The following is a 26098-nucleotide window of genomic DNA, read 5'->3' as shown; positions in this document are numbered from 1 at the left end:
TCCTGTCACCATCTGCAGTGATCATGGATCCCAAGAAAGTAAAATCTTCATTTCCCCCCCCTTCTATTTGCCAGGAGGTAATGTGACCAGTGGCCATGATCTTAGTTCCTTATGCTTTATACTAGGCTAAATCTGTTGTCTACCATTGTGGCCACACCTAATAAGACAATGGTATGAAGGTTGGGAGTTCTCAACTCCAGATCTGTGATCACTTCTTTCCACTAAACCTAGGTATGGAATGGGGAGAGGAAGGCTATGCTAGGAGACGCTGAAGTCTATCCCTGGTTTCCACTCCCTGGTGTCCATGTGGGAAGCTTGCATACTCTGCACTGCATACTTGCAAAATGGGATAAGTTCCTTACAGAGTAATACAAATCTGTGCATGGTCTCCTCCCCTCCCCCCCAGCACAGATTTCTGGTTTGATTCCAACAAAGCTGATTTCTGACCTGGGAGCCCCTGGGACAGAAGTGCTGCAGTAATATGCAGCCTGTCTTTGTTAACGGTCAGTAGCCTCTTGCAAAGCAACTCCTGGAGGACACTTGCCTTGTTAACCTTCCACCCAGCATTCATTAGAAGCACATCCAGACTGGAGTTTTCACTGTCTCCAAATCCTTCAAATCAGGTTGACTATAGGCTTCATGGACAACAGAAATGTTCTTTAAGCTAAGGCGGGAGCAGTTTTAGTCATCCCTGACCACGTTGACTGGAGCTGAGGAGAACTGTAGTCCAAGAATATCTGGATGGAGACAGCTTCCACATCCCTGTTTTATTATTATTATTTATTGAATTTATATACTGCTTTATACCCAGAGGTCTCAGGGCGGTTCACAGCTTTAACCTGCTGTTGCCCTCCCATTTCCAAGGGATATTTTATTATTCCTATTCCTATTCTATCCCGCCTTTCCCCCAGTCTGGGTCTCCCTGTTCATCGGAGTTATTATGACCCCTCCTGGATAGCTCAGTTGGTTAGAGTGTGGTGCTGTTAGCACCGAGGTTGCAAGTTCGATCCCCGTACAGGACAGCTTCCTATTCCAGTGTGGTGTAGTGGTTAAGAGTGGTAGTCTCGTAATCTGGGGAACTGGGTTCGTGTCTCCGCTCCTCCACATGCAGCTGCTGGGTGACCTCTCAGCCTCAATCACCTCACAGAGTGTTTGTTGTGGGGGAGGAAGGGAAAGGAGAATGTTAGCCGCTTTGAGACTCCTTCGGGTAGTGATAAAGCGGGATATCAAATCCAAACTCTTCCTCCTCCTCCTCCTCTTCTTCTTCTTCTTCTTCCTGCATTGCAGGGGGTTGGACTAGTTGGGGCTTGGTCTCCACCTTGGAGGGCCCTGACCCAGAGGATCTGAGCAACTGAAAGGAAGTTGGAGCAACCATGAGGGTGTGAGGGAATGGGGAGCAATCTGGTAGGTAGACTGTAGGGAGGGAAATGGAGCACCCGGATCTGTTTCATTCAGTGCTTGCCCTTGGGGAAACCTGTGGGCCCCACTTTCTCAACAGCAGCAATATCTTTTTCTGCCTGGTACCTTTGCATTGGGGACGCGAGTGGTGCTGTGGGTTAAACCACAGAGCCTAGGACTTACTGATCAGAAGGTCGGCGGTTCGAATCCCCGCGACGGGTTGAGCTCCCGTTGCTCGGTCCCTGCTCCTGCCAACCTAGCAGTTCGAAAGCACGTCAAAGTGCAAGTAGATAAATAGGTACCGCTCTGGCAGGAAGGTAAACGGCGTTTCCGTGCGCTGCTCTGGTTCGCCAGAAGTGGCTTAGTCATGCTGGCCACATGACCCGGAAGCTGTACGCCGGCTCCCTCGGCCAGTAAAGCGAGATGAGTGCCGCAACCCAAGAGTGGGTCACAACTGGACCTAATGGTCAGGGGTCCCTTTACCTTTGCATTACGGAACTGAAATTATTTCCCTGGATTGCAAATCTGGGGACTTTTAACGCCATGTTTGAACTTGAAAAATGCGCTAACCAAAACACCCCTCCCAATTTACCTTAACTAGTAGTCAATGCATAAAGGAGTAGTTTACACCTGGCATATTGAATTCTTAGGGCATGCTGTACTTATGCACTTATGCAAAGAATCAAGGCTTCAGTCCTAAGCTCACTTGCTAGAAATTAAACCCCACCAAACTCAGCGGGGCTTGCTTTTTGCTCAAGCATGCCTTAGCTTAACTGTTGCCTGTTTGGGAATCAATACTTCAAGATACACTTTTTACAACAGAATAGCATTTCGTGAATTGCTCAAAATAAATATTAAGGAGTCCTGGCTCAATTCTCCCCCCTTCCATTCATTTTTAGGTATGATTTCAGTGAGGTTGAAAGGAAATAAAATGGGTGACCCAATAAATTCCTTCTGTTGTTAGGCTGAATAGCTTCTTAAGGAATTTGTGAATTGCTCTGGTCAGAGCAGGGGGGCCGGGGGGGGGGAATAGCACAGTGCTGTGTTCATGTTATCTCACTGAAAGCAGCATTGTAAATCCTTCACATCACCCTCCGTTGCATCGTTATTTAATATGAAAGTTTTAAAATTCCAATACTCCAGCCTATTGTTGTGTTAAAAGCCTTACAAACAGCTACACTAATGCACTTCCAGCTTTGTGTTTACGCAGGAGGGAATCGCTTGTACTATAATGGATTTAAGGGAATGCAAGTCACAGCAATTGGTGGTAAGGGAACATTTGCCTCCTTATTTGCAAAAGTTTTCCGAAAAGAGAAGGGCATTCTGACAGTAAATTGACATATGGTCAAGTAGCTATTGAAAAGAGATTTCGTGCCTCGTGGGGGAAGTGAATATATTACAAGGGCTCATCTTAAGGCATTTAGAAGTTTCTATAAAGACATTGTCCAATATTAACAGCGCTATCAAGTTTCATGCTTTGAGAGTACAGCTAGAAGGACACGGAGCACCATATATACACTAATCTATATTTTCATAAATTGGTCACTAACTGCAATGAGCAGGCATCCCTTATATCTTCCATATGCACCATGCTCTACAGAGTAGCAACAGAAAGACCCAATCCTGCCTCTAGGAGCATGCAATCTAAAATTCAGAGGAGGCAATGAGGAGATGGGAGGAAAACGAAGGTGTCAGTGCGCAATGCGGGTGTTCAGAGGCACCAAAGGAAGTTCTCGTGTTGGCAACTCCAGATGTACTTGCTCTTAGCTTTATAAGGGGACAAGGGGATCAAAGGGTTGTGTGAAAGTCTCCGTGGAAATGGTGATAGCTTGAAAAGCCCAAACATGCATGCAAGACATACATGGGTCCCGAGGGCCAGCTAGAGAGGCCTGGAGCAGCCACATTTGGGCCTACGCCTGAGCTTCCCCACCTCTGCCATAACAGCCTTGTTGAAAAAGCACAAAGTAGCCTTGTGGTGCTAAGGGACGCGGGTGGCGCTATGGGTAAAACCTCAGCCCCTAGGACTTGCCGATCGCATGGTCGGCGGTTCAAATCCCCGCGGCGGGGTGCGCTCCCATCGTTCAGTCCCAGCGCCTGCTAACCTAGCAGTTTGAAAGCACCCCCGGGTGCAAGTAGATAAATAGGGACCGCTTACCAGCGGGAAGGTAAACGGCGTTCCGTGTGGCTCTCCAGATGCAGCTTGTCACGCTGGCCACATGACCCGGAAGTGTCTGCGGACAGCGCTGGCTCCCGGCCTATAGAGTGAGATGAGCGCACAACCCTAGAGTCTGGCAAGACTGGCCCGTACGGGCAGGGGTACCTTTACCTTTAGCCTTTGCTAAATGAATTGCATTGCCTCCCTGATAATAACTGGACATTAAAAAAATGGTGGCTGTTGTTCTCTTGGAGTAGTTGTGCTTATCCTCTCCTTTCCCCGCCCAACCACTGCAGTCAGTGGGCACAGCTAGGAGCAATGAAACTGAGTGACTATCCTTAATAGCAGCCCATAAGTAGCATTGGACATATCAAGGAACATCTGTCTCTGCATTTTCCAGTTACAGTGAGATTGCCAGGAGATTCCTCCCTCTCAGCTGCACATCATTATTTTAGTTCTCTCTCTCTCTCCCCGCCCCCTTTTTTGAATCAAGATGCTCCTGTGTGATTCTGAGGGTAGGTTTTGCCTTTGTTCCCTTTGAAAAAGAATCCAGGAACAGCGTTCTTGACAACCGTCCTCCAGTGAGCTGACCTGTTGCTCAGAAATGCAGAAATCTAGAAAGCGTGTAACAAGGTCGCTCTCAGAAGTGACTCAGGCGTGCCTTCCCCACGGGCTGTTGCATTTCCTCCCCTGAAATTCTTACCTTGGTATACAAACTGTTAGGTTTCCTGAATGCCTCTGCGGGATTCCTTTTTTCTTAGAACAAGGAAAGGCTGTTTGATTCCTAAAACAGAGGCTTATTTCCAGTTGTGGCGACAGAGGCAGGCTTGTTAATCTTGCGGTGTCTGGGCAGGATGATTTTAAATATCATGCCTTTATTATTTGGTGACTCACGTATGTCTCCTTAAAAATTTGGGGGTTATTATTTTTCATGACAGGCTGTATAGTGAGGAAGTCATTCCGCTCTTCTTGGCTAAACTGCAGAATGCTTCACATGCTGCAGTCCAGTTGTGCGTAATGGACAGATTTCTAAAACCTTGCATTGTTGAATTGAGAACGATGAACGATTTCGGGTGGGAGTGGCATGGGATATGCAGCTACCTTGGGATTTTTATTGAAGTGTGGCTTACGCAGAAGAGAATCATCTTAAGTTCAGGGCCACTTCACATTTTAAAGTGTTTGGGTCAGGGACGGAGAACCTGTGGCCTTCCAGATGTGGTTGGACCCCAATTGCCAGCAGCCCCAGGCAGCATAGCCAATGGATAGGGATGATGAGAGATTTAGTCCAGCAACATCTGGGAGGTATGTAGGCTCTCCATCCTTGTTTAGGTGAACAATGAAAGGAAGGAAATGTCTGCCCTGAAGAGTGAAACACAAAAGACCCATTCCTCGTCTAAAGCAGGTCCATCAGCCAGATTTCAATTCCCCACTTCCTGTATTACAGAAACGTTCCTTCCATTTGACCTCTGTGTCTCACCCAAACCATTCGCACCTCTAACCTCCTAGGTCAGTGGTTTTCAACCAGTGTGCTGTGGCACCCTGGGGTGCCTTGAATGATGGTCAGGAGTGCTGTGGGCGACACAGGCCTCTGTCCCTCTTCCCTTCCCTCCCTCCTCTGATGCCCTCTTGCATCTCTGCCTCCCAAAGGCTTGTGCACCTGTTTGTTGCAGCAGCCCTGGCTGCAAGCTCAGGAGGCAAATTGTGCCTCTGGGGCTGGCCAGGGGGTGCTGGGTGCCAGGAGCTGAGGTGGCCTTGGAGTAAGCAAGCAAGCGGGTGATGGAGCCCAGCCAGCCAGCCAGTCCACCAGCCCTTGCTATTGGGAATGGACAAACTAGTGGGAAGCCGGGTAGGCAGGCATTGCGCTGGCATTTCTTGTGCTTGCTGTGTGCAATGCCTGCCTGGGAGCTGAGTGCCCGGCACCAAAGGGGAGCCTTTCCGCCATGCAGGCCTGGCGGTGTCCGCTGCTGCCACTGCTGCCTCCCAAGGTGAGAAAGATGGTGGCCTCACGTTCACCTTCAGCCCATTTCCATTGGGCTGCTAAGCCTGGGGTCATCCTCTTCATTGGTCTCTGTGGGTCAGGGTGAGGAGGCACCTCTCTTTGGGGCGTGTGGGTGGCTCTGAGACCAGAATCAGTGGTGGCTGCTGCCTGGTGGACTTTCAAGGAGAGGAGGCTGAGGAAACACTCCACAATGGAGGGTGTTTGAAAAAGGGGTGGCATAACTGAGCTACTGAGCCCCGCACTGTTAACGCAGAAAGAGTGTATGTAGTTGGTCAAGGGAGCCGTGGACTCCAAAAGGTTGAAAACCTCTGTCCTAGGTTGTAGGTCTGTCTGTGTGTGGTTCTGAGTGCTTCACAGGTTGGTGGTGGCCCATTCTGTTTGAGTTCCAAGTTGGATAGGCTTGGACCAAACCAAGTAAGGCATGAGTTCTCATTGACGAAACACTTTTAGACTGAGATTTTAGACAAGTGGCTCTAAAGTTCATGTTTGATCCGACGAAAGAAGAATGGCAGACGGAAATAATGGACCAGAATTGGATAAAATGACAGGAAGGATTTGAAACCCGCGGGACCAGAGATTTACAGAAGATTGAATGAGATGTAAAAATATGTTTCATTATTGTTGAAAATGGTATGTTAAAAAACCTAATAAAAATTTATATAAAAAATAAAGTTCATGTTTGAATTTTCCACATGCAAAAGAGTTACCACGGCTAGAGCATGCGTTTAATTTTAATTTCTCTTCCCCTAAACATTCCAAAGTGAGACATTTGGTACTAAAAAGCCTTTTTCGTGTCTCTTGTGAAAATGCCCTTTGCTGATGAGCATTGCAAATACCTTTTGCAGCCCCCATGCTCTGGTTTCCAGCTCTGCTCTTGCTCCCCTGTCAGCCGCTCTTGTCGCGACCAGCTTCCCTTCTCTTCTAGGTGTGTTTATGGAACTTAGCCATGGCCTGCGCTGAGGAGCTTGTTAGGAAGCCCAATAATGAACGGAAGATGACTTGCGTATTGTATAAACAGGAGGCGGAGGAAAGGTCAACTGCAAGGGAGCAGTAAAATATAATAAAATCTTTGCTTTGTGGTGTCAGTGTTTCAGGCCATCAAGCTGTAAGTCTGTCCTTTTCTCATTATTTATGACTATTAGCATGTTAAGTGTTTCCTTTCTGTCTCCCGCACTCACTGCATTGCCTCTAGTGCAGAGGTTTGTCATTTCAGGTAGCAAGTCTGCAATGAGAGAGATATAAAACAAACTGTATATTGCCTGCACGTTGATCTTTTTGAATTAAAGTTGGTCATTTGACCAGTCAAACAAAGGTTGATCAACTGACTAATAGTAATCCCTGCCCCAAAACTGCTGTTTTTATTTATTAGTGGGACCGTATCAGACTTGTTCTATTTACAAAATGCCAAGTTAATCAACTCATATGAAACAAAGACATTCAAAACCATTGCAACCAATTATTATTTATAAGAGAGAAAATTATGCAAATACAAATGTATGTCAGTGATATTCAGGTGATAGAATTGCTTTTGAGGGTTTGTTGTTCTTGTTGTTCCATGGGGATAGACCAAACAGCTGCAAATCCTGTTTAGAATGAACTAAAACACAAAAGTAGAAAAGGTTGTCAGTGGCTGATTTCACTGAATGGAATTCTGATTATAATGCAGGGCAGCACATATTTTTGAATGGCTGTGTGGAAGCAAATGTAGTTGATCTCCTGCAGGACTGGGGGAAAATGGAGTTTGCCCTCAGGTGATACCACGGGTTAATTTCTAAAGACTGCTTAGATCAAGCCAGCCTTTTCCACTGTTACAGCAGATGAATCTTGGGAGATCTCCAGAGCACTGTCTACTCCTATTATATTGGATGAGTTTCAGTTAGTAAGGCTTGAAGATGTGGACAAGGTGCTTGGATCGGTCAAGGACCTATGCTCTGGACCCAGGGGTCAGCAGACCTTTTCAGCAGGAGGCCGGTTCACTGTCCCTCAGACCTTATGGGGGGGGCAGACTATATTTTGATAAAATAATATGAGTGAATTCCTATGCTCCACCAATAACCCAGAGGTGCATTTTAAATAAAAGCACACACTCTACTCATGTAAAAACACGCTGATTCCCGGACCATCCACAGGTCGGATTGAGAAAGCGATTGGGCTGGATCCGGCCCCTGTGCCTTAGTTTGTCTACCCATGCTCTGGGCCTTTGCCCCTCTTGGCTGATAAAAAGTAACAGTGAGGGGGCAGCTGGCTGGACCAGGGAGGTGATTAATGCCTTCTTGAGAGGGGGTGGTCCCTGCCAGCCTCCTCGAAGGAAGCAGTGGTAAAACCACTCCTGATATTGCCCAATCCGAATACACATTATGATTCCTGATGTATTGCCAGGTCAAAAATTTCGAAATCTATTAAAAAATAAATATGGTCTCAGAGACCAACTAAGTTTGTTCTGGGTATAAGTGGTTCATGTCCATGCACTGGACAATTTTTTAATTTATTTCGACTGCGTCAGACCAACACGGCTTCCTACCTGAATATGAAATCTATATCACCATATGGACTTCAAACTCCACACCTATCCGAACCAACACTGAGTAGATCAGGGGTTGGCAACCTAAGGCCCATGGGCCACAAGTGGCCTATGGGGGTCGTTTAACCGGCTCATGGACCCCTGCCGCCCACTTGGACAGCTCCCGTGCGCCGCGCAGAGTGGGTACCGCCTTCCGCGACGGTGGCTGGCTTCCCATTGGCTGCAGGAAGGTCCTGCAGCCAATGGGAAGCTGCGCACGCCTCCTCTGTTCCGGAAGGAGCGCCAGAAATAGCGTTTGCACATGTGTGTCTGTGTGCGAGCACACTCCGGCCCACCGCGGCGTCTGCGGGACCATGAACCGGCCCAAGCCACAAAAACTTTGCCAACCCCTGATGTTGACGCTGCCAGCAGAGGGACTCAGGAGATGTGGCAGTTTCATCAGCGATATAAGGTAAAGGTACCCCTGCCTATACGGGCCAGTCGTGTCCGACTCTGAGGTTGCGTGCCCATCTCGCTTAAGAGGCCGGGGGCCAGCGCTGTCCGAAGACACTTCTGGGTCATGTGGCCAGCATGACAAGCTGCATCTGGCAAGCCAGCGCAGCACACGGAACGCCGTTTACCTTCCCGCTAGTAAGCGGTCCCTATTTATCTACTTGCACTTTGATGTGCTTTCGAACTGCTAGGTTGGCAGGTGCTGGGACCGAGCAACGGGAGTCCTAGGCGCTGAGGTTTTACCCACAGCGCCACCCGCGTCCCATCAGCGATATACTGTACCGCTAAAAAGTGAAACGGACATCGCCGTCTGATCCTCGTACTCCTCCTGGGCGATATATCGATATATTGCCCGGGCCTAGTATCTAGTTCATAGGCAAACTCCGGCCCTCCAGATGTTTTGGACTACAATTCCCACAATCCCAAGCTAATAGGACCAGTTGTCAGAGATGATGGGAATTGTAGTCCAAAACATCTGGAGGGCCGGAGTTTTCCTATGCCTGATCTAGTTGTAATTATTTTAAGAAGGTGCTTGTGTCTTCCCTAGCTTTGTGTCTGCCTTCTTTATGGATGCCTTTTTCTCCATTGCTCTTTGCTTTTCAGTCTGGATTTGCATATGTCTCGCTTTGTGACAATGCCCTGCCTCTCACCTTGAGACTACTGGTTTGCTTTAATAGCTGCTTGTGAGGGAATTTTTCTTAAAGTCGCCCTAAAAGACCAAACAAAATAATGTCAGCAGGTGTTCTTTCATCCCCTCTTTCGTTCACATGCTTGAAGAATTATTATGCACTAGATGTGACAAACTGTTCAGGTGTGTTGTAACTCTAGTATTTTAATGAACTTTCTCATCCAAATTACTTGGGACTGCAGTAAAGCTCTCTAGTCTGTGATAGATCAGAATCAAGTCCATTTTATACTTGAGTTAAATGAGCAAATTAGCTGGCTGTGTTAACCATATAGTCACTTCATTTCAGAAGGTCTTACAATGTTATAATGTACCTCCACAGAGAAATTGCCTTGCGTATACTTGTTGGTTCAGTCAGCTATTGGGGGTTTGAGTGCTGCGCTGGTTGTTGGGAAGTGTGGAGATCTGGAGCGGAATAACACATCATCCTGGAGGCAAGCGATTCTAAGAACCACGTTGGCTAACTTGATTTATGTAGGAGGTCTAGGACAGGCCTAGAAATACCACATTTTCTATCAACTTCAGGCTCTTGAACGGCAAGGCTCTTGAAAACCATCACAATCCACTCTTTGCCTGATGATGGCTGAAAATGGACATTGGTTCTGGCAAAACTCTTTCGTAAACCACTTTGATTTTTTTTTTTTTTTTACAATCAAGTTGTGCATACATTTTATGAAATAAATAAATAATGCATAAACATCTGAGCCACTAAAAGACACTCTTCCTCCCCCCCCCCTTATCTGTCCTTTTAGTGGTGACAGCCTAAGGAGTAGGGAATTCCTGCTTGTATCTCATCTGCTACATGATTTGGTCATAGTTGTCGGATTCCAAAGAGTCACCTTAACCAACAACAACAACAACAACAACATTCGTACCCCGCCCATCTGACTGTGTTGCCCCAGACACTCTCGGAGGCTTCCAGCGTATACAAAAATATAATAAAACATTAAACGCTATAATCCTCTGTATACAGGGCTGCCACCAGATGTCTTCAAAGGTTGTATAGTTACTTATCTCCTTGACATCTTATGGGAGGGCATTCCACAGGGCAGGCGCCACTACCAAGAAGGCCCTCTGCCTGGTTCCCTGTAGCCTCATTTCTCACAGTGAGGGAACTGCCAGAAGGCCCTCAGCGCTGGACCTCAGTGTCAGGGCAGAACGATGGGGGTGGAGGCGCTCTTTCAGGTATACAGTGCTGAGGCCATTTACGGCTTTAAAGGTCAGACCAACACTTTGAATTGTGCTCGGAAATGTGCTACAACTCCCATCAACCCCAGCCAGCGTGTCAGATAGTTGGGCATGGTGGGGATTTTAGTTTGACAACAACTGGGAGCCCAAGGTTGGGAAATTATGTTCAAATGAATCTACTCACGTGTTTAATGAACACACAAGGGAGGAATTGGATCATGTCTGCTAGGTACCCATTGGTACAGGCCATGTGTCTTCTGTCAAAAGGGAAGTCCATGTTGAGTTCTCTCTTCTCCTGCAATGTGTGGCATCACTTAACCTGCATTGGGGCAGCATCATTGTGTGCTTACCTCATGCTGCTTCATATTCTTGATGGAGGCTGGGAAATACTAAGTGTGATGAAACACAGGTAAATGGTAGGGAGGGAACACGATACAGAGATACCCATTTTGAATACAGGCATGTGTCCCACATAGATGTGGTACTGCCTTTAGCTACTGCATATTTGCCCCCCCCCCATTCATAGAACAGAGGTTCATTTGAACAAACAACCCATGTCAAGGTGGGTGTATTTCTTCAACTGGACACTCGTTTTGTGGCTCAAGTGCCCTTGGTGCTATCTAAAAGGCAAGCAACTCTGCTGTTCCTTGACACATAACTCTCAAATGCATCTCATGAGTGTCTGGTATAACCTCAGAATTTGCCCGGAGAAACACTGGGTTCCCTGCCAATAACGTGTGTTCTCTAGGTGACCTTAACCTGACCAGACTTGGAGTAATTATACTGTGCTGTATTCTCCAGTGGTTTATTTGCACGCAATTTATTCGCCTCAACTAAATAGGAATTGTCTGCCTACGTGTTTTAACACAGCAATTTGAGTCAAATTATTTGGTTTTTTTGAAAGCACTTGGGCAGATAAATAAAATTGCAGGAGTTATTTCTCAAACAGTGACCTCCTTCCAGGATTAGGTTTTACTCAGCTTGCTTCAATTTCTCATTTGGGAACCATCTTGCTTACAAGGGTTAATAGAATTTCTATTTAATGATCTACAGCTCCACTTTTATTCCCTGTTAGGATCAAGCTGATCAATGCATAACCTAATTGATTGTTAAGGTCAAAAGTGCCATGTCTTTATTGGCTGATACCCGAATCTTATTTATTGTTCCTCAGAAGTTGGTTCTACGCTCCATTAGCCTTTTTTATCCATTCTTACATGCAGGAGCAATAAAAAATTGTGATACATAGCTTGGTGGACACCTTAATTGTTATGCATTGTATGTCTGTTGTCGGGTGCCAAACCAGACACTTGAAGTATCTTTCCAGAGTTGAGATGACTCTAATGATCAATTGTGGCATAAAATGTTTTGCTGCCTTTGTAGTGCAGCTGTGAATGAGAGCTGCTTGCGGGGGGTTTGAGATGGGCAGAGAAGAGATAAAACCAAAGGACACAATCCTCTGGGCATGTTGGCTGTGCAAATCCCAATAGGACAGTTGTGTTTGAACAGAAGAAGATCCTAAATTATAAGCGGGTTAGTGGGTTTTTTTGCAATCTGCGTGGGGTTTGTGCCATTTATGCTGCCCACCAGTCTTTTAAAGCTATGTGATTTTGGCAAAGCTCTCTAATGAGTGACTTAAAAAGAGACAGTGGTAGGTGCATTTCAGAAGCAGCATAAGTAAAATTTGTTTTTCCTTAGTGGGAAGCTTGGAAGACACGTTTTCATCCTTTTCCTATTTTCGAAACAACCGAAATGACTCCAGTTGGTTGAGCATTGAGAGGGGTTGTCCAGCTTGGGCAAAGTGATGCCTTCTAGATGTTGTTGGGCTGCAAGCCTCATTATACCTGAAGGTTGTCTATGCTAGCTGAGGCTGATGGGAGCTGGAGGACAACATTGGGAGGGCAGCTCATTAGACAACGCTGCCCAACGTTCATCAAAGAAATGAAGGTCATCTCTAGGCATTGTCTTTTGTCAGAGGCCCTGCTATAAGAAGCAGTTTGCAGTAGCTCAGGAGTGGGGAAGCTTTCTCAGCCTGAGGGTCCTCATTCCCTTCTGGACAACCTTCTGGGGGCCACATAGACACATAGAAGTATAGAGTTGGAGGAGACCCCAAGGGCCATCTGGTCCAACTCCCTGCAATGCAGGAATCGTAGTTACAGTACGAGACACTAGAGATGCTCACAACATGCCAGAGGCAACAGTGGGCAGAGCAATGAATGTAATTTTACTTATGTATAGTAGGCTAGTTTCTACACCCCATCCCATGTCCCTTTCTAGCCTCCATCCACCCAGGCGAGCTGTATGACCTGAGGAAGCTCCTGAGGCCCAGATAGGACTGGAGCGTCACATTTGGCCCCCAGACTTGGGCTCCCCATCCCTGCAGTAGCTGCTTTGGTGATTATGTTGGTATGAGTTGAAAATGTGATGGCAAAACCGAACAAACCCTCCTGGCTATTCTTTTATCGGGTCGTTCTGAATGTGTTGCGTTCTGGCATCACCTGTATCCCATCCATGTCACTTAATCCTTTCCCACTTCTTAATTCCAGTGAATGAGGAAGACCTGAAGAAAAGAATAGCTGAAGAATTGGCATTAGAACAAGCCAGGAGAGATGCTGAAGCCCATAAAAGGTTTGTTTTGTCAGGAATAGATCTTCAGTCCTCGCTGTTTGTGTTTTAAAGGCATGCTTCTTGCAATGTTGTGGTAAGTGGGGAAATCAGAGGTCTCTGGATGAATTAGGATGTTTTTTAAAGCAAGGTGTGACCAGACTTCTATTTGTTTGGTGTGTAATGGTGGTAAACAGAAAAATAAATTAGTAGAGAGTTGTTTTTCTCTGTGGCTTGCATTCTGTCTACATCTCTCTGACCTCACATACTTGAAGTGCTATGCTATTATGCTCTTTTTTTTTTAAGGGGGGGGAGGGTTTAAAGTTCTGCCTTTTATGTTTTTATATTTCCCACCCTCTCTGGAGCCTTACTAAACTGTTTGCCTAGCAATGGAATTGCTCAGGAAAAAGCACGGAGACTTGTGTTGGTGAACTCATCAGATTGATCAAGAGGTAAATTCTAACAGCAGGGGAACAGGTAGAACTGCTTTGAAGAAGAGTACATACATTAGGCTTTGAAATACGTGAAGAGATGCTGTGTGTGTTGGGATGGAGGGTGGGGAAAGGGAACTGCTGTTGCTTTTTCTATTGGACATGCTATGAGCATACTATAGTGCATCTTGGGTGAAAAACAGCAATATTTACTCTTCTACAAATTTGGGTTTTTTTTTTGCATTTGAAAGGCTGAAGTTGGGCTTTAGTCATAAATTTTAGTAGGTCTTGAAGGCACAGGTCAGAAGAGTGCAGCGCTTTCAATTATACATTAATAAAATGAAATCCAAGCAGCTACGTTTAAAAATTAATCAGTGCCCACGACGGGGTGAGCTTCCATTGTTCAGTCCCTGCTCCTGCCAACCTAGCAGTTCGAAAGCACATCAAAGTGCAAGTAGATAAATAGGTACCGCTACGGCGGGAAGGTAAACAGCGTTTCCGTGCGCTGCTCTGGTTCGGCAGAAGCGGCTTAGTCATGCTGGCCACATGACCCGGAAGCTGTACGCCAGCTCCTTCGGCCAATAAAGCGAGATGAGCGCCGCAACCCCAGAGTCGGCCACGACTGGACTTAACGGTCAGGGGTCCCTTTACCTTTATGCTCAGTTTCCGCTTCTAGTAAGCTCAGTGTAGCTTCTTTTTTTGGGGGTCCCAGTGTTCTCCCACCCAGGCAGTGGTCTGGATCACCTTTCTTAGCTGGCTGAACAGAACTCTCCCCAGCCCCCCCCCTTTGGAATTGGTCATCAAGGCAGGAGTGGAACCATTCGTCTTCCAACTGGAACAGCAAAGACACCATGGTTGATTGTTTTGAAAACTGCTGAATGGTATAGGGAGACCTACGGAGTCTTATTCCCCCTCTCCCTTCCTGCCAAAGACCATTCCAATATTATTATTTTTAACGCATTTGATAGTTTTTAACCTTGCTGCAAGCCACTTAGAACACTTTGTTGTTAAATGGCCTGTAAATAAATAAAAAAATGAATAAAACCAAAGCAGTTTCTGCACCAAAGCCAGGCTTCAAAACTTAACGAAATGGATTTAGAAATCCAGTTTCATCGAAGAGTGCTTGGAGTTGGCCGGCAACTGCTCACTCAAGGGCCTTGCCCAGGAAGGGAATGATATCCCCATCACCCAGAGTCAAGACTGATTACTTCGGTCTTACCACTGTCTCATTAAAGGTTGGTGGAAACCACCCTTCACTCTGAGACAATGTTATTTATGCCCTAGATCGTGCCAGATGCATTCTCTGTTCTAGATCTAATAAGCCTAGAGAGGCAGGAGTCGGGCCTTAGAACTGAGCATGTTGTTTGATTTGGGAAGGCAAACAAAAGTAAAAAGTATGACACGTTAATTTATGAACCATATAAATATCTAAAAAGTTTTCCCAATAGCCCAAAGTACTTGGACTGAAATTTGTCAAGGGAGGAGTGTGTGGTGTGGTTTAGCTGGGCATGTGCTCCATTGGTCTGTTTGGGACTTACTTTTGAGTAATATATTGGATTACACTGTAAATTATCTTAATGTTGTAAATAATTGGATGCTAGTGGGCAAATGGTTCTGTAAAAAACCCCAAAACCCAGCTGAAATATGCCTCTTTGAATTGAGTAGTAAAGCAAATCAATGTGTTATGGTGAAATCACTGCTCTTTGAAATATTGTGGCTTGTCTTAATTGATTTTTGATTTTTACAAGGAAATGTATTTAGTATTTGTGTGTTAGTGTTAATGTAATTAATGCTAGCATTTTAAATGGATCGATTTATTATGTGCTTTGATTCCCCTTCTCCCGGTTCCAGTAACATCAAGAGGTCTCTGCTTGTGGTGGTTCTGTTGCTCACCTCTCAGTGTTGCATTCTTCCCTTCCTATGGCGTTATGAGAGGGGGGAATTTCCTTAGCGTCTCTCAGCCAGTCAGGGGCAGATGTCCTTATACCAGCGAGCTAGCACTTGTTGAGATTTGTTACTAAGATATTTCAGCATTAGGCAGATTCAGTGTATCGGGCAAATGGAAGGTGCTGTCCTCATCTAGCCTGCTTGAGGGACCAGCCATGCTGATGCAACTCAAGAGTACGTAACAGGTTTCAGGCAGCTGGTTCTAGAGAAACAGCCTCAGATTCTAGTTTTGTAGGACACTGTGGAACTCTTAGGAAAGGCACATGCTGACCCAGCAGAGTCCAGAGCTTAACCAAGTCCTTATATTCCTACAACAGGACGTAAGGATGACTAGACTTCTGTCCTGGAAGGACTCTAGGGAGAGAATTTGGCTTGAAGCCTCACCTCATGGTGCTATTGAATGAATTTGGATTATGTCCTCTGCCACCTCCAGTTGGGATCATTTAGAAAAAATAAGATGGGTGCTCCTCTGTGAGAGACAACATGAGAACAGACCTTTTCCGCAGTGGCTCTCTGCTTGTGGAATGCTCTGCCCAGGCAGGTTCGGCTGGTGCCTTCATTATACACCTTTAGGCACCGGGCAAATACCGTACGTTCCTCTTTAACCAGGCCTTGGGCTTACTGACACCCAACACCTTTTAAAACGTGTTGTGGAAGTGCAGATTATTGGTTTGTTTTTGTTCTTATTTGTATTATGTGTTTTGTGGGTTTTATATTGTAATTTTATGTGTGATCTATGGGTATAGGGTGGTATACAGATTTAATAAATAACAAGAGCAGCAGCAGCAGCAGCAACACCACCATTTTTAGGACCTATTTTTTCTAATTGTAAAAGAGGGTGGGTGCCGACTCCTAGAGTCTGAATCTAAAGAGGCAGTTCAGCAATAGGATGAGGAATAAATAAAATAGCTGGAAGAGGCAAGTCAAGCCGCATTGCAATGAGGAAGCATTGGCTGCTAGAACAGTGGTACCTCCGGTTGCGGACGGGATCCTTTTGGAGGTCCAGTCGGATCCCGAGGTTTCCACAACCTGAGGACTGCTTCTGCGCATGTGCGCGTGGTGAAGCCTGGTAAAATACTTCTGGGTTTGCCATGCGCGCATCCTGAAGTTTACGTAACCAGAGGGTTACGTAAACGGAGGTACGACTGCACTACACAAGGATCTCTATTATCATAGTCTGAAGGAGTCTTGTTGGACTCTTAGCCAGACCGGTTTCTGCCTAATCTGTTGGGGCTTGGGATATGCTGAAGTTGTGTCGAACGACCACACTAAGTGTTAGAACATGGGATTTGCATGCACAAGGTCTGATGTCCAGTGTTTGGCATCGCAGTCTAAAAAGTCGCTTGGCAGAAGAGCTGACAGGGAGCTTAACTTGCAACAATGGTGTTTGCTGCCCATCATCATTTATACTACTGCGCAAGATGGGCCAGAGATCTTATAACACAAGGTAAGTTCATATGCTTAGCTCTGCAGAAATTTGGGGAAACTGGAGCCATTGCAAGCTTTCATGGTTAAATAAACTTGATTCAGAAAGTAGGTTCTGGTAGCAATTAGTGTGTGGTCCTGTATGAAGACAGAAAAATGAGATGTGGGTGTTGTGGACAGTTGGTTGTCTACGTTATGTACAACGTAAAATTTAACCTGGTTTTTTTTCTTTTTGTCACATTTATAAGGCTCTGTGTGCAGCCAGCTCCCTTGGTCACAACAGACTATTCAGTCATTTCCCTGCTCTTTAGAAATATATATATTTTTTGTAAGATATTTGCATTCCAGCAATGGTTTCTGTGGGTGGTATTCATATAATTTAGATGTGTAATGTAATGATCGCTTTGCTGTCTTTTTCCCCTACTCTCACTTCTTCTAAGAAACCCCATCTGTTCGTGAAACGTGCATAGTTGTTTTCTTGAAGAAACAAAAAAACCTTTTGAACAAATCATTTTTAATGTCTCTCCCCCACCCCCACCCCCACTACCATAGAAAAACTGCATCCGTGTAATGGTAGAATTCTGTTCACATACGCACAGGGCAGAACTGCAGATGATGCCCAATATAGGAATAGGAACATAGGAAGCTGCCTATGTCAGAGTATTGGTCCATCTAGCTTACTGATGGACAGTGGTTCTGCCAGACACAATGCAGGAGCCTTTCCCATCTACACCTGAAGATGTCATGGATTGAACCTAAGATCTTCCGCATGCAAAACAGTGTTAAGGGAAAGGGAAATGCACATAGTGTAACTTTAAGTCTATGTCCACCAACCTGACAGTCCCTGATGTTGAACTGTTTCTTTAAATGTAAAGGTTCACCATTGTTTCACCCAATGTGTATACCTTTAAGGGGCCGGAGCAAGGGCCAGAGCAAGCTGACGAGATCCAGCTTTACAGCTGTGAACCATAGCAGGTCCTGCTGAGTTGCATTGATTAAGCTGCATCAGGAATTGGGTGCAGTATATAAGGAGCAGCACCTAGCTCTGCCATTTACCCTGGGGGATGGGTTGGTGGTTGGGTCGTGTTTGTTTGTTTGTATTTAGTGTTTAAGGAGTTTTTGTTTTTCTTATTAAAACCTTATTAAAACCAGCAAGCTCTCTGCAGCGTTACTACACTGCGAAAAGCCAACACCTGACACCCAGAGATGTGCTGCTGATTTCACCCATTTTCCCTTTATAACCCCATATTTACCATACCCCACCATAACTGAACGAAATACTTGCTCTCCCTTCTATCCATCCTTGATTTGCCTTGGGGTTTTTTTTTTTGCAAAGCTTGTTCACTGACCTGCTGCAAGTCAGTGACGCACAGAAGGTAGCCATCATTGACTGCGAGCTGAAAATGCTCAACGGTGACATTGCTGCTCTACAGGAGACCAAACTTGCTTCGAATGGCAGCCTCCAAGAGAAAAACGATGCCTTTTTCTTGCAAGGAGGGCACCCAGAAGAACCACGTATTCACTACGTAGGTTTCTCAGTGAAGAATTCTCTTTTGTCTGTGATAGAAATGCCAACTGAGGGCTCCGAAAGCTTACTTCTGCAGAAGCTGGACAGAGTCTCATCAGCTGTTTTGCCAAACAGATGGTGGAGTTCAGCCCCACCATCAACCTGATGAAGACCAACATCTTGGGCCAGGGTGTCACCAGCACTTCATGCATCAGCATTGCTGACCACATCCTTGAGGTGGTGGATGATTTTGTCTACCCGGGCTTCACCATAAGCAGTATCCTCTCCACTCATGTAGAGCTGGACAAGGGTATTGGCAGTGCAGCTGTGGCAATGGCTCGCCTCTCCAAAGGTGTATGGGAGAATGTGATGCTAACAACCAATACCAAGATGAAGGTTCACCAGGGTTGCTTGTTGAACATGCTGCTTTATGGTAGTGAGACGTGGGTATCTTACACCTGCCAGGAGCAACGCTTTCCACGTGCCCTGTGTCAGGAAGATGTTCAGTATCACACACATGGCAGGACAGAGTCTCAAACAAAGATGTGCTCTTCCAAGCCCACACTCCCAGCATATTCCCACTTATGACTCAGTGATGTGTACGCTGGCTTGCTCATGTCCAAAGAATGGAAGAAGGCAGAATCTCCAAGGACTGTGTTATGGTGAAGACCAAGTAGACAAAATCATGGTCACCCCCTTGCAGACCATTGCAGTGGCTGGAGACAATTAGTCAAGTCGAGGTTGTGTATCCACAACAACTTTGCTGGGCTTGGGGGTAGCCCGAGTAACGCGGCCCAGGTCCAGTCCCGAATCCAAGGCTTCCACGAGGAGTCAGTCCGACAGGGCCAAGGCAGGACACAAAGCAGGAAACCAGGCAAGGTCAGGCACAGGATCACAGGCAGGTTCTGGCAAACAGCAACATTGCTCTTGCAACCTGGGGCGGGGTCCAGCAGCCTTTTATCTCTGTCGGGGTAATGGCCGGTCCTGATCCCCCGGTGACTCACCTCCCTGTCTCGCCCGAAGGCAAGCACTCCTTCTGCGAGTACTCAGGTTTCTCCTTCTCTCAGACCTGAGTCTCTTCAGCTCGGGAGACGTTGGTGGGTTACTAGACCCAGGGGCCGCCTCAGCCTCTCCTAACTCAACTGGTAGTAGAGCAGATGTAAGTGATTTCCCAGCTGAAGAGGTAATCCCCGCATCTGGAGCCAGGGCAGGCTCAGGCCCCTGACTCGGCCCAGCTGGTGCTGGTTGCAGGGGAACCTCTGCAGACTGGGGCTCTTCAGAATCAGGCCCCAGACCTAGTTCAGATGCCGGCTGAGGCAAAGGATCCAGTGTGGACTGAGTCTCCTCTGGCTCCGAGTCCGAGCCCGAGTCCCAGGCCATCACACCAGTGACCAGAGGAGGAATGTCGGCTGGGAGGAGCACAGAAAGAAGAAAAGCCATGCTACACCTTCATCAGCACAACCAGACGCCTTCACCTGCCCCAGCTCTGACAAAACATATCTCTCCCGTTTCGGTCTCTACAGCCACTGCAGGTGCTGTAACTTTCCAACAGTTTGACTTCACCCTCGAAGGCTCATCCCTCCATTGTCTCCTGCTGACAACAGTCATTTTGCAAAGCACCGTGCAGAATTCTGCTGCTGCTGCTGCTCCTACTATAAGTGCTATTTTAATAAAGCCTTTTGTAATGTTCTTCCCGCACACAGAGAAGATAAAACCATTGATCTGTTGCTGCATATATAATTTTTCTTAGATGCTTCTTTTGCTGAACATGTGCACTGTTATGTGTGGGCAGTAGCTACTTAGCTGTTAAAGTGGGACCTGCGCTTGTGCTGAAAGGTATAAAGATGGCCAAGTTCTAATTGGTTTACCCTCTGCTCCCTTAAGCATTCTTTGAGCAGTAAGGTATTTTTGTGGTGGGTCCATTATGAAACCCCACTTCTCTAGGCTGAGAATATTTATCTTCCGAGTGCCATGATGGGTTGATAGAATTGCCTAGAAAGCATTGCAGCTGGGTCGAAACACTCATGTGTCCCTGTGGTCTTGTGTTCAAAATGTCTATTTCTTTCCCTGATTGAAAGAATACTCTGTGGGGTTATATACCATGGCTGCTGTCCTAAGACAATATGGCAGGCTTCTAATGGGACACATGCGAATTGCAGGCGCTCTGCTGCTGTGATTAACTCCTCCATTGGCTCCCTCAGTCCATATGTCAAGCTCTCTGACAGGGAGAAAAATGCCACTCATTCTGACCCCCTAGCCTTTGACATTAGAGTTCCACCTTCTACCTGGTGGCGCAAATGGGAGCCTTGCTCATCTAATTCCTTTTATCAGAGATGTGCAGTCACAGTGTGCTCATGTCAGAAATCTCATGCATCAAAAACACTCTTTGTTTGAGGTTCACCCGGGCACTTTACATTAGCAGATGTAAAAAGCTAGCAAGCTCTTAAGGCTATAAAATGGAACTGCGCTGTGGATTTTTTATGTCTAATGTTGGCAGTTTAATTTTGGACTCTTCTACTTTGTCACTGTTAGCTCTTCTTTGCCAAAGTACTTAAGGTGACATTCAGAATCCACCACGAGTTGATGACTTCATGTCTTTAAAATGAGCTTCATATCTTTTTTTACACAGAGTGACATGTATTGCATAGCTATATTTTCATTCCTTTTTATACATTTTTTATTTGCCTTCTCCTAATAAAATCTTCATCAAACGTAGACGCTTTCAAGATGCTTTAAAGCCATAATTCTTCGTGCTGAGATTTGCTAGGGAAAAACAAAATGAAGGCAGGCTAAATATCTCTTGTCTCCCCCTGCTCTTATTTCTGTGCTGTGTGCTTTTCCGAGAGCAAAATAAAAAGAGCCATCTAAATATCTGGAATGGCTTTCAGTATGTGCTTAAAATGTCTAAGAGCTGTTGGATGCATTAAGTTTAGTTTCAGGGTGTGGGAACCTCTCAGAACCCAACCCAATACGGTTGGGATGGTGGTGAACTGACCACTGTCAAATTGTGTAAGAATCAACTTACCTTTTAAAATTTCATCATGGAGTCACCTGACAGCTTTAGCAAGAGTAGACCCCCCCAGCCCTGCTGGAGTCTGGGCCACATAGCTCCCATTTGGGAGCAACACCCTTGCTGGCAATTTTCTCTCCAGACAACTTAAGGCCTCTTCCCTTCCAGCTGAGCCTTTGGGTCTAGCTTTCTGTAATCGCAGGTATCTCAGAAAAGGAACACAAGGAGTGATATTCAAGTGGACGCATGGCACACTGAAGTGAAACTCAGCCCAAACAGAGGCAGTCTCCAATGTGTTATGGGGCTTAGTTATACTTCTGAGAGGGACTGGACAAGGGTCTCTCCCAGAAGAGGCTTCCTTCACATTTGGAAAGTTATGATAAGGTGACAACCATTTTAGGAGAGTCCAAAATGTGTGATTGCTGACGTGCGGAACCTGGAAGAGGGCAGAACAGAGGTGGAATTGGGGGGGGGGAACGTAATGGGGTGGGCTGGGCTTGTATGTGTGTGGGGGCTGAGAATGGGACCCCCGCACAAAATGGTTGTTGCCTGCACTGGATTGTGGTTCCAGATAGGTGTAGGTGTGTGCATTTGGTTGTGGGTGCTTTTTGGGCCATTTATTCATATTTTATTTGCTGTTAATAGCCTGTGGACTTCTGGCTGTGTGTGACTCAAAAGCTAGCATAAGTCTGACAGACGCTATGCAGAATGCTGTATTTGGAGTTTTTGGCAGGTAAACAGTATTTGATTGTGTAACCAACGTTTACTTCAGCTGAAGATACTGTTTGCTAAAGAGAGATGTTCTTGTAGAAAAAGATGCAAACAGAAATTTTCAATAGGTCATGTGCTGGTTAAAGGTATATTTGAGGAAAAACAGTGTGAAACTGGGCTATTCCCTGAAGCTAGGATTTCAGCTACTTAGAGTTGAGGACTTGTTTGCTACATCCTTGAGTTAATACATAAAGACGCTGGTCAACATGTCTTGTGTGTTTCTTGCTCAGGGGCATGTTAATCAATTGAGAATATTTCCTAGCTTGATTTTTTTCCTGCAAGATCTCACATGTAACTTCAGTATATCACCTAAAAGCTGATGTGTGATTTTGTGACATCATGAGACCCTGTATGCCTGTAAAATCGATAGTAGTTCCTCATCTGTATATTCCGTGATGAAGTCCTCTGAATAAACCAGCCAAGTCACACCTGAAATCTCTCTATGCGTGTGTGCTTGCCACCTTCCCAACAGTAGGTAGTGTCTAGATGGGGGTAAATTAATGTTTACTTAGGGTTGAAATACCTTCCATTTCAATTCCTGTGTTTGTGAGCCCGCTGGTTTATGTTCCCTTGATTCAGATGAGCATTGTATGTCTAGAACATTCATTGACTGACTCATCTGTTAAATCATGCGTTCTTGCTCATGGCTGTGACGAGGTGACCATCTGAACTTGCTGTTGACGTGCCAGTGAAGAATGTTCCTTTAGTTGGAAGCATTTTTCTTGGTGGCATGCAGGTGGCGTGCGCTGTGCCAGATGGGTGCCATGGCTCATGAACTTTGGAGATGAGAAATCTGCTTGTGGTCAACGCGATGCACCTGCTCTGTCAACTCCTGTGGAGAAGCCTGCTGAGAAATCTGCACAACTCAGTGGAGCAGCGTGTGCCTTGCCTTAGGGACACGGTGACAAATTGCAGCTAGTTGCCAGAGATAGCTGAATAACAATCCACAATATATATTAAAAAAATCTCTGCGTAGTGAAGTTAGGGCTTCTTGCCAAGAAAGTAACTTATCCAGAACATTATTTCATATCGCCCCCCACCCTGGCACTTTGTTACCATAGTCCCCCGCTGTGTCCTTGGCCAAATCTCCCTTTTGCTAATGCTCTCCTGCCTATGAGCTAATTTCTCCTTATTTTTTGGCAGTGCTGGGTTATCATAAATCTTACGGATGAATGCATGGAGCTGTGAACTACAATGGCTATATGAAACTTAAAGGTTCAGAGGCAGCATGATGCTGGTTATGAGTAGCTGGGGAGCAAAAGCATGGCTTGGCTACATGTGCCGCTTCTGGGCTTCCAAGAGACACGTTCTTGGCCACGGTGGGAGGCAGGATGCTGGACTAGAAGGAACCTTGGTGTGATCCAGCAGGGGTCTTGCTCTGTTCTTGACACTTCTGCCAGCAAGCCAGCGATGAGTGGTGACTTGAGACCTTGGAGACAGTGTACAACTGCTCTGACTTGGAACTTGGAAACGTCTGAGGGATCGATCAGCAGATGTGGAGTTGGCGGTCCGCGATTGTTGTTGCATCCAACCTCATCACTCCCTCTGTTTGGGGAATGTGAAAAACTGCTGTGCTAATTTAGATTTGTGTGTGTTCTGTAGATCATAGAGTTGGAAGGAACCTTGAGGACCATCTAGTCCAAACCCTTGCAGTGCAGGGATGAATATGCAGCTGTCCCATATGGAGACTGAACCTTCATGGCGTCACCAGCACCATGTTCTAACCAGCTGAACTATCCAGGCTACAGTACCTTCACTTTCTTTACTTTCTTCACTTTACTATTACCAACTTCTGTATAGGGTGATTATGACAGCACTTTCATCACCGAGAAGCACAATCCCCACCCCCACCCCAGTGCTTGACTTGGGTGCTTTGCAAGATGGAGATCCAATTACCTCTGTGAATTTACAGTCTAAATGACAGGCAGAGAGGATTGGGATGCCCTGGGAAATCAAAAGTGGGAGGATAACTTAGCGGTTTTATTATAGTGATTATGCTATTGATGAACTCACTACTGAGGTTTGTGTTGTCATCCTCAATGGAATATTGGATTTCCACTGCTGAAATATGTACTGAAGATGCTTGAACAAGGAGGATGTGTGGTGGTAGTGAAGATGAAAATCTATGAAGCAATTTTTCCCTAGTATTTGATTATTTTTTTGCACTTTTACACAGCCTGCACTTAGTTTTCGATCATGGTTAGATGGACATATGGTGATACTGGATAAATACTCTCTTCCATGCTTATGACGTGTACCTCTGGGACAAGTTGGTATTTAGGCCCAGCCTATCTCACAAAGTGGTTGTGAGGATAAAGTGTGCAAGAACACACACATACTGTTGTGAGCTTGGAGGAGAGGTGGGGTGTATATTGGAGATTCATGGACAGAGGTGCACAAGCATAACTGAATCATACCACATAACCCTTAACCTTAATCAGATGGCCCCTTCTTCCCCTCTGCTCTCTGTCCACTTTGGAGAATTTTCAGAATTGCTGGGATAGCCTTTTCCATCCATGCAAAAGTTTTACGTTGGTACCCTGAACGGTTGTACGGTGTTACCTCTGTCAGCATCGGCCCTTGAGCCAGTGTCACCAACTGGACTCATCCACTCAGCCCCGACTGGGCTAGGCGAGCTGGGTAGCACTTCCAGAGACCACCTTCCTCACAGGAACAGGTCAAAGTGCTGTGGACTCACAACTCAGAGCTGTGAGCACCAAACTCACTTCCAGAAGACAGCCGTGCACAGCAGAGTACAGCAGAGCATAAATCACTCGGACGACAGCGCTGAAGAATATCTTCTTTTATTCACTAACAGCTACTGTACTATACAAACTATATACAAATGGAGATGCTGGACTGCACTGAGTGTTACAGCTGCTTTCTGCAGCGACCTTATCTACACAGAGATAACACTCAGTCTTTCCGACACACTGACTGACTGACTAACTGACCGACTCTCTCTCTCACTGACCGACTCTCACTTTCTCTTTGGTGCTGGAGCAGAATATGTAGATATCAGAACACGCCTCCTCCTCTCTGCAGAATCAGCAGACTGCTCAGGAGATTCTTGGGTATGGGAGGGGTGAAATCTCAACCTCTGGTTGCGTTCCGGAGGCCCATTCGCAACCTGAAAAGAACGCAACCTGTGTCTGCGCATGCGCAGGTCGCGATTAGCCGCTTCTGTGCATGCACAGACATAATTTTGTGCGTCTGTGCATGCGCGAGCGGCAAAACCCGGAAGTAACCCTTTCCTGTACTTCTGGGTCACCGCAGGACGCAGCCTGAAAATGCGCAGCCTGAAGTAATGAGGTATGACTGTATGTACTTTGAATATCCTGTTCCTCAACTGAGGAACAGCACCAACGTCCTGTCTCTCCGTTTCCCCTTATTTCTTAATCCAAAATGCACATATTCAGTATGACTCTCAGTGTGGAATAGATACCCAACAGCGCCCTTTTACAGTGTGTGCTGTTGGTATTAAATGTCGAGTTGATGTTTGAAACTGTGTGCATCTTGTGGCTCCCGATAAATGATAATAAAATGAGTGGTAAGTAAATAAAATAATAGAATAAAATAAATGATAATTAAAACTTTCTTACTGCTTCGCCCCTGTCTCTTCTCCCCTATTCTGCCCTGGCATTGACTAATAAACAGTGTTTTGCTTAACATTTCTCTTTTGCTTATAATCTGTTTTGCTCACGCTTACCAAGGAAGTTCTCGCCTTTTTATTAAACTGCGGGGGAAGGAAGTCACAGTGATGTTTCATGTTATTGCCCAACTATATTCCCCATGTAGAATGCTTGACATGGTGAATAGTGAGCCCTGCCATGCTTGGTTCGTGTCTTCAGATATGGCTGTCTGCATGTTCTTGTCTTGGCACCTTGGGTTAAGTACTAAATTCGTTCTGGAGGTCCAGAACTGTTCTAAAGCACCACTTTAGCTAATGGGGCCTCCCGCTGCTGCTG

General features: G+C 45.9%; 1 protein-coding gene across 1 annotated transcript in view; it reads left to right on the top strand.

Moving 5' to 3' along the window:
• Window positions 1-26098, top strand: part of CHCHD3 (coiled-coil-helix-coiled-coil-helix domain containing 3) — a 217562-nt gene that overhangs the window by 27742 nt on the left and 163722 nt on the right. The window contains exon 3 of the mRNA XM_083402455.1: window positions 12982-13063. Within this exon, the coding sequence (XP_083258581.1) occupies window positions 12982-13063 (82 nt within the window). The remainder of the gene's footprint in view (window positions 1-12981; window positions 13064-26098) is intronic.

The sequence above is a fragment of the Podarcis tiliguerta genome, assembly GCF_965153285.1.
Source record: "Podarcis tiliguerta genome assembly, chromosome: 10".
Lineage (NCBI taxonomy): Eukaryota > Metazoa > Chordata > Lepidosauria > Squamata > Lacertidae > Podarcis > Podarcis tiliguerta.
This window is presented reverse-complemented; position numbering and strand designations above follow the sequence as displayed.